This window comes from Cucurbita pepo, chromosome 12 (genome assembly GCF_057944985.1).
Source record: "Cucurbita pepo subsp. pepo isolate OVF chromosome 12, ASM5794498v1, whole genome shotgun sequence".
Lineage (NCBI taxonomy): Eukaryota > Viridiplantae > Streptophyta > Magnoliopsida > Cucurbitales > Cucurbitaceae > Cucurbita > Cucurbita pepo.
The window spans coordinates 1085252-1095093 of NC_141809.1; the positions used below are offsets into that span (position 1 = coordinate 1085252).

At 33.3% G+C, this 9842-nt stretch overlaps 1 protein-coding gene across 1 annotated transcript; it reads right to left on the reverse strand.

Annotated features, from left to right (window-relative positions):
* Positions 1-2888: 2888 nt before the first annotated feature.
* Positions 2889-5246, reverse strand: LOC111807255 (uncharacterized). Its single transcript, XM_023692900.2, has 4 exons — positions 5028-5246; positions 4120-4551; positions 3841-4033; positions 2889-3733 (listed from the first exon to the last, which is right to left on the reverse strand). The coding sequence occupies exons 1-4, from the start codon at positions 5043-5045 to the stop codon at positions 3162-3164; spliced, it is 1215 nt and encodes a 404-aa protein (XP_023548668.2). The 5' UTR covers positions 5046-5246; the 3' UTR covers positions 2889-3161.
* Between the last annotated feature and the right edge of the window lie 4596 nt (positions 5247-9842).

Here is a 9842-nt window from a genome sequence, read left to right on the forward strand (position 1 = left end):
GTTGACGGAGATAAGATTATAACTAATTTAATTTAATTAATATAAAATTAGCCTGAAAGATTAATAGTGAGCATTAATGAAAATTCATTTTTTATGGCTTTATTTATTTTTTTTAATTAATTTTATTTTGTGGCAATTTGTTGTTTTTTTAGCTAATAATTTTGTTACGCAGTTAAAAACTAAAAGGCAAAAAGTTACATCTTTTTGTGAGTGGAGAAAAAGATACAAATATCTTTATATGAGCACAAAATCTCTCTTTTTTATCCACATCTAATTCTATAAGATTTTGCTTCTTATATATATATTTTTTATTTATTGAAATTTGTATAACTAATATAATATTTTAAATTATTAACAAAAATTAATTACGTTCTATCCTCTCTCCTATCAAAGGCTGAAACGTGCACAATTCTAATGTTCTCAGCTTAACGTTAATTTAGATTGAGTACTAACTTAAGCTCAGTATATGAAGTTGTTCAGAATTATTGAGATGAGTAGTTATACATTGGCTAATTAAGAGGCAGATCATGAGTTTATAAGGAAAGAATACTATTTTCACTAGTACGAGGTCTTTTGAGGAAACCAAAAGCAAATCCACGAGAGCTAATATTCAAAATTAACAATATTGTAACATTGTGGAGATTCGTGGTTCCAAATAGTTGTGGTGTGAGATACTACTTGCAAATTTGACGTCCTAGCTCGTGTTGTAGCTCATTTCAAATCCGACATCACTGATACACCCAAATTTCGCATTATTTGAAACTATAGACGTAATGTGGTTGAGTTAGGAAATTTTTTTTTATACAAAAACGAAATTTTGGGTTAGTCAGGTTGGATACTCAAATGAACTGAATAGAGTTCATACCCCGATCCTTTGTTTTTAAGTTGGGTTGCGGAGTTATTCATTTTTAAATTATTTTAAAAACTCTTACTTAGCCAGAATAGATGTCACATTAATAATTAAAATTTCACTCAAATATCAGCCATTCACGAGTCATAACGCAATACTAATATATATTACGACTATCAAATGATCATAATCTCGATAATAATTTAAGAGTAGGGTAAGGTTGGGTTGCGAACCCTATTTTCTGATTGGTTGAATTAACCCAACCATAAAAGTTACAACTCGGAAATCGAGCTAAATATTCAATTATTAAAAAAAAAAATCTAACCACGATTGGATCGGATGATTGAAGTTATTAAATAATACGAACACTCTATTTAAAATAAATTAAATAAAGAATAAGGGGATAATTTTGTCCATGAATAAAACAAAAACAACATTTAAAATAAAATAAATAAATAACAGGAAGAGAATCTTAGAGTGAATTCTCACTTTTATCCATTAAAAAAAAGGTAATTCAACCTTTTTAAAAAAACAAAATAAATAAATAAATAAATAAAATAAAAGGAAAACCCCCCTTAAAACTATGGGTGGGGGAAATAGACAACTTTCTAGAAACAATTTTTTTTTTCCTTCTTTTTGGAACTTGAAATCCTCATTAAACTTATCCGTTTTCGTTTATTAGAAAGAATTTTCTTTTTTATCGACGCATTTTAAAATTATGAGGTTATCGACGATATCTAACGAATCAAAACAAACAATATCTGCTAGCGACAGACTCTTACAATATGGTATCACAACCAAACACCAGGCGGTGTGTAAGCGTCATGAACAAAACATCGTTTATAAAATTGTGGAAACTCTCCCTAACACGAAACGAGCCGAAGCAAATAATATTAGCCAGCAGTGGGGTGACGACGATACGTAACGGGTTGAAGTGGACTATATCTACCAGCAATGGACAGTTACAAAATGATATCAAAACTAGACACGGGACGGTGTGCCAACTTCATGAACAACACATACATATTTCTTATAAAAATATGGAAACCTCAGAACTAAACATTGGCGGGGCTTGTGCTATTACAAAATAATTTGTACATATTTATTGTTTTTTTTAATCCAAAATTGTAATTAAACAAAAAAGTCGAGCAATTCAACAAATTGATTTTTAATTGACTTGACTAAACTCTATCATCAAGCTTAATCCTAAAGTCAAGGAGAAGAAATATTCAACTCTACCATTTATTTGACCTTAATCCAAAAAAAAAAAAAAAAAAAGAATATTAAATAATTAATGGGCATTTTGATGACCTAAGTTTTAAATAATTAATTTGTAATTTATTATATTTTTGAAGGCTAACAACCTAAAATATATAATAATAAGAAAATAAATAGGGAATCATGAGAATATTAAATGGACCCATCCATATTTATTTTTAAATAGCCAAAATAATATATTCTCTATGACAAAAGCTTGAATGGGTTTCTTAGAAAACCATCTAAATTAAATTAATACCAAATTACTTTTTTTAATTAAACTGTTATATATAATTAAATCAACTTGGCTGTCACATACAATAATAACCAAAATTATTTAATAATTCTAAATATTTATATATATATATATATTTGGGTGAGAAGTAATTATTTTTTTCTATAAATAAATCAGATTTTGTCGTCTTCTGCTTCCGTCGTTCGAGATCCCACGAGTTCCACACTCCAAAAGATAATTAATGAAATAAAATAAAATATAGAAAATAAATAAATAAATAAAAGAAAAGGGAAAGGAAAGTTCTCAAAAGACGAGAAATGATTAATTTTTATGTATTTAAATTTTGCAAAAATAAGCTTTAAAGTCGTCCAGCTGCTCCCTTACAGGGAGCACCCACTCTTCAATTCAATTATATCCATACAATTTTATAAATTATAAATTATAAATAAATAAAAAGAGTCTAATTATTATACGAATTAATTCAAAAGTAATTTAAAAAAAAAAAGCATTTCCTTTTTGAAATAAAATTTAAAAATTAGAAATTGCTAGGGTTAAATTTGGTAATATTTGATTTTTTTCTAATTTATTTTTACAAAAAGATTGGGTAAGCCAAATTTGCTGCCCATTACAGACTAGAATATCCCTACAATCAAAAAACCGGAAGGATTTTCCTTTCATTTTCTTTTTTTTTCTTTTTTTTTTCTCAATTAAACAAAAGCCCATACATTTCCGGATATTTACTATTTACCCCCACATAATTATTTTTTTTTTTTATGATATTTCAAAAAAGAAAAAAAGAAAAAAAAAACCCCAAAATTTTTACGGATTCTCTTTCAGGATTGATGCTAATCCCGTAACGATCTTAGCTCCTCTATCGAGACTCTTCGGTTTGATCGCCGGAGGTTGCCAGGCCGTCACTGCCACTGCAGCCTTCTCGCCGTCATTGAAACCTTTCTGCGGAGGAGATGATGAAGCGATCGATTCACTCTCAGGAGGTGATGTTGTCGTTTCGTCGCCGAATATCATTTCGAAGTCTCCGCAATCCGTTTCTGTCGGCGATTGCTCGTTGTTAGAGTTTTCGATTACTTTTTGCGATGGAATCGGAGGTTTGGATCTGATGTGAGGGGAAAGCCATTTGGCTCTCATGTATTCGGCTTTCCTCCATGGCGGAAAGTGCATCCCCTTCTTTTTCAAGCTTTGTCTCGCAGCCTCCGATACGATCGAGACGATTTGACCTAGACGATCCGGTTTGCCGACGAAGATATTTGGAAGTAATTGGAGGATCGCCTTGTACATTCCGGTTGAACGAGCGATTTCAAACTCCGATCTGAAATCTATGTCGATCAGCAATCTCTCCCCCTCCACTATCACATCGATGTATTCATATTCCCCTACAGGCAGAATTTTCAGATTAATTCGAATCTAATGCAGGTGTTTCTATGTTTTTTGTTTTGATTTTGTTTTTTGTTTTTGTTCTTAGAGAAGCGCAATGGATTACCTGCAGGATGTGAAGGGAATTTGTCCCATTTTGATTTACAGATTGAAGAATCGTAACCTAGAGAAGAAAGGCCATCTGTGACAACTTTTCTCAAATCGTCTTTCTTCTTGTGAATCTTGTTGTTCTTCTCAAAGATCTTCGCGGTGTCGGCTAAGAGGTTTCTCTCGGCTACGCTAGCGGAAAGAATCAGACTCTGATTCCCAAAAAATGGAGTACGATCAATTTCAGTTTCAGAAGCGGAGAACTAAATTTCCGGAGAAAAATGGAAGCGGCATTTACCTTGAGCAAGTCGGAAACATCGGCACCAGATGATCCGATTGGTACAGATTCACCAAAACCACCGCCGAAGTCATCGGACTCATCATCGGAGCTGTCATTATTGTTCCCGTTGAAGCAATTGCAGCGGTTGCGACCATTTTTCACAGCAGTCGCCACCGACAACTGCTTTTCATTACTCTCCTCTATGAAACTCTGCACCATTTTAGCCAAACAAATGGAACTTGGCTCGAACTCAGAGCCTCCATCTTTGTTGATGATGAACTGAGCAGCTTCCCCAGCGGCAATCGGCTTCTCCGCAGAAGAATTCTTCAGAACATTAGGGGGACGGTCAAATAGCTTTCTGAGACGCGATTTCAGCACCTGTTTGCCCGGATCAGCACGAATGGCAACTCTTCCAGTAGGAGTATCGATATCAATGGGTTGAATCTTCATCTGAAGACAACAAGAACAGATTCAAACAGGTACTTAGAACATGAATAGTCTAAATGAGGGGGTTTTTAAGCTTAATCTGAACCCTAAAACCCTCAAGCTCTCTGTTTGATGCAGTAATCAGTAATTAATTACGCACCCTCGTCATCTCTGCTCCATTCTCAGAACCAATTAATAAACACCGATTCATAATTAACTCACAGGCTCTGAGTGAACAAAATCGAAGTAGATGCGTCTAGTTTTCCTCTTAATACATTCATCCTCCATTCAGAAATGAAGATAGGAAAGGGAAAACGAAAGATTACACAAAATTAATGAACAATCAGAGAAATTAAAATCCAGAAATCAATGCCTGCAGTTCTTCAAAATTCATTCCTCTCCACCAACCACTCTCCTCATATTGAAAATTACAGACAAAAAACCTCCCGAGAAGTCAGAATATACCAAAAATTTCACCTAAGGAGGCTAGAAATGGATACCTTTCCCCGAATTTCCATGGAGCTGGAGCGGATAACTTCGTGACTAAGCGAGCGAGAAATTTGGATTTCGGATCAGAGCTTTTCGTGAAACACATGACGGCGATGATCGGAGATTCGAAGAGTGTGTGCAGATTCGGAAGAGTCGGTTACCGGAATATTCATTTCACCGGCCCGATGGTCGTCGCCGGTGAAGATGAAGAAGATGATGATGAAGATAGAGAAATTAGCAGGGATTTTTGTGGCTCTCGAGTGTGGAGTGGGCAAAATTGGGGCTGGACTTCTTTATAGCAAATGCAGATTGCTGACTTGGACCGTTTAGACACGTCATTAACTACATGGCATGGGTTATATTCATATTTGATAATTGAGTTAATGACGTGGTGGATGAAGATATTATCCCGAGGGAGGCAACGTGGCGAGCTCTGATTCATGGTGAGTCAATTATAACGAATTTACGTTAATACCCCCCTTAAGTTGTGTGGGACTGTTAGATGACCTTTATATCCCGGGAATCTGGAAAAGCCATCATAATCACTCGTGGCAAAATAGTAAATCTCATGAAAGTCCAAACAAAGTAATGGGGATGCGTATTATTAATGTGCAGTCACTCAGTACGATTGGTCAGTACGTTACTGTAAATATGGGATAAAATACACGAATTCCACAAGATTATTTCTTTATTAACTTTTTAATAATTCTAAAATTTTCAATTTTCAATTTTTTTTTTCTAATTTGTCAAAACTTATTAAATAGTACCTCTGATAACCTCTACATTCTCCTGCATCCCTTACGATATGATCACGTCACTCTACGTTCCTCATTTCTTAAGAGTAGACTATCTCCACAAGCCTCCTGCATCCCCTACGGCATGGTCACGTCACCTAAGTTCCTCATTTTTAAGAGTGAAGACTATCCTCTCATACTAACACGACTCTTTCCCGTATACTCTCAAGAGGTCACCCAATAAAAAATTACTTCAACCAAAGTACACTTAATCATGAAGTTCTTATAATTGATCCATCATTCTATTCTCGAAATGACTCTCATTCAAATATGATATCGATTCATTCTTGTACCTGTCATTTACTCGAATGTCACATATTTTCATTTAGCTTTAAAAAAAATACATATTCTAAGTAAAATAATAACGATAATAATAAACAAACAAATAAATAGTAAATTGTGTCCCTACATTTTGAAAAAAAAAAAAAATCCAAATTCAAATTTGAACGAGTGGATCAACGAGTCAAGCGAAAAACTCATACATTCTAAAGAATTTTACCCCAAAAACTAACCCAGACGATTGGCCACGAGAGGTTGACCCTTGAATCTTCTAGCCAACACAGATAGGCCACGGAGGTTGACCCATAAGGTTGGCCCTAAGACTCACGACCGGATCAACTCAACCCACTAGACCAACCTTAATCAAACTTTATTCGAATGAAAACTAACTCTTTTGAAGTTGGGATCGAGGCCTACTCGATTGATACAAACCATTCAGACAACCCATCACATAACAGAACTCAATTAATGTTTCAATAGTTTCTCGAGGTATTAACCGACTAAATATCGGTTTCAAAATGAGATTTCTAAAAAAAAAAAAATACAATACACTCAAGGTATACAATAGAGAACAAAAATAATTATGATTAAAAATGGTACTAAAATGCTATAAAATGGAGACATAATCAAGGAGGTTCCATTAAAGGGGACAAAATTCTGCTTTTTTATTATTTTTTTCAAATGTAATTATTCGTTTTGTTTAGATAAAGATTATCTGTCAATTAGTCGTTGATTTTAATGAAGAAAATAACAAATATGTTTTGTTGGATAATCATTATGATTCTTAGTTTTTCTTTAAAAATTGTATATAATTAAACAAAAATACTTATATATATATATATATATATATATATATATATATATATATATATATATATATATATAGGTTCTTGAGGGGTATAATTGGGAGACAATTAGGTGTAATTATAAGACATAATGTTTAAGAAAAAGAGAGTACAATTAAAGAAAGTTTCATTGGGACAACCATAATTGAGTCAATAGTTTACTTTTTTTTTTTTTTTTTTTTTTTTGTTTTAATTTTGTGAACAAATATATACGTACACCGTGAAGGAAGGAGATACGGTAACATTTCAAGCCCACTGCTAGCAGATATTCTCCTATTTTGACTTTTCTTTTCCTACAGAAAGGACGGGATGAGGTAATCTCACAAGAAAATGAAAGAGGAAATAGAAAAAGAAAGAACGTCATTCCTACCTTCCGAAGCAGCTTTACCGAGTCCAATCAGTCCAGGTTTAATGTTTCGTCTTTCTCTTTATTACCTTGTTCAATCAGGTTCAGAAGTAATAGTCCAGGGGTTCCGTCAAATTAATCTGGAGTCTTTACTGACGAAAAAGAAGAATCAAATGAAATCAGTCCGATCCTTTGTAGGAACTACCTGTAATAACGAACTTGCAAAATGAATCTGTTTATCATAAAGAGATTCGTTGTTCCTGACTCTGCTTCACCTTAATTGTTATTTAAGCAAGTAAAAGTAGTTATGTCTTGGTCCGAGTGGGGATAGTATTTCTCTTTTGCACGTCCATGAAGCTTTGAAAAATCTAAACATCTCAGAGATCGATAGAGAGGTAAGAATTTATCGAATGAACTGCAACTCCTTTATATACGTCAGGAGTCCATAGATGAGAAGGGGCTGGAGAAAGCTTGAACCCAATTCCTACAGTGATGAATATAAGCGCAATTGAAATTCCTCGGGAGTTATACATTTGTGAGTTTTTCCTTAAGATTTTTAAAACGCGTCTACTAGAGAGAAGTTTACATGTCATTATAAAGAATGTTTTGTTCCCCCTCTCCAATCGATGTGAGATATCACATATACGAATTATATTCAGGCGGACCAAACCCTAATCCTATGTTCTCTCCCAATCGAGTCAAGGTGATGACCGACAGATTTGGATGGAGTCTTGCTTTGATGCTATCGAGATCTATAGATCTGTATAGAATCTCCCTCTTCAAGCTCAAATTTCGATCAACAAATTGGAGCTCGAGTAGTATTCAATTTGATAGAATTGAACGTTTATGATCCAAACGATGCAACTTAAAGTTCAGGGTCTTTTTTTTTTTTTGTTACATTTCGTGACGCTCGGGCAAAAAAGAGAAATACAAATAAACAGATACCACATCTGAATAACAATAGGGCTGAATTGAACCCGAAATTAATTAATACAAAAGGGATTTGAAATAATTGAATATTGTGTTGATGATTAAAAGTGAAAGAGGGATTAAGCTAATGATTATGGATGATAAAATAAGAAAAGCTTCACTAATACGTTTGTTTCATCTTTTTTAATGATACTTAGTTGAATTTATTGATTAAATTTTTTATCTTAATTAACCTCATCATTCCCAAACTTTTAAAACCTAATTTATATGAAACTCAATTGTCTTTATGTTTACAAATGTATCAACTTTTGGTATGCTAACGACAAGGTGCACGCTCTACTTTAAGAAATATTTCTAGCGTTTCGAGCCTTAAGTACGATTTTATTAAGAAAAATAGTATTTCAAAAATACCCTTCAACTTTAAAAAGTTTTATTAATAACTTTCAACTTTTTAAAAATTTCAAAAATGTACAGGTCAGTACTATGTTTAAAAAATACTCATGAAATTTTAAAAGTAGCATTAACACTCTTAACCCGTCAATACATGAACGAAAACTATGTACTGGAACATCATAGATCATCTATTTTGTAATGCGACTTTTGAAAGTTTGTGTATTTTTAAAACGTGGCACGGGTGATAAAGGTATTTTTGAAGTTCAAAGGTATTAATAAAACTTTTTATTTCTTATGTTGATGTTGAACGCACGAATATATAAAATTTTCGATGGAAATATAACGTCGTGAAATACCCTAAAATTCAAGACTTTGGCCAATAAAAAAAATTAAAAATGAGAAAGGCCAAAAATGTCATTTTCCATCACAATTGAAGTTGGTTTGAGGGAGTGAATGTTTGATACAATGGATGTTCATCCACAATTTTTCTGAAGGGGTAGATGAGGGGTCAAATCTTATCTTTTGTCGCATTAAAAAAAATCTTCACATTCGTCTAATACGTTAATAAATGTGATTTCTTTTTATGACTATGATATTCTCGTACATGGCGCGTTACAGATGATATTGGAATGGGACCTCTACTCGTAGGACGTGGTTCAAGCACAAACCAAGATGGAAGCTACTGGGCATGTGACACTCGAGTAAATGAATGATATATGAATGAACCGATACTATATCCAAACAATAGTGATATTTAAAAGAATTGATAGTTACTGTTTATAACCAGGTGAACTTTCTATTTCGGTAGCTCAATCATAAAACCCCAAAGTTAAGCGTGTTTGGTCTGAAACAATTTTACATCAGGTGACCTCTTAGTGATTTGCCAAAAAAAACATGTTAGCGAGGACAAAACATGTTTTCTTTGGAACAATTTTAAGTTAGTTGACCTCCTAGAAATTTTCCTAGGATAAAGGACAAAACATGTTTTGTTTGGAACAATTTTAGGTTAGGTGACCTCCTAGTAATTTTCCTCCAAAGCATGTTAGTAAGGATAAAAACATGTTTCTTTTAGAACAATTTCACGTTAGATGACTTCCTAGTAATTTTCTTAGAAAATGTGTTTGGTTTGAACCGTGTTTAGTTTGAGAACATTTTTAGATTAGGTGACTTCAGTGTAATTTTCTTCGAGATCATGTTAGTGAGAACAAAACATACGAAAACGACCCATGTTAGTGTCTG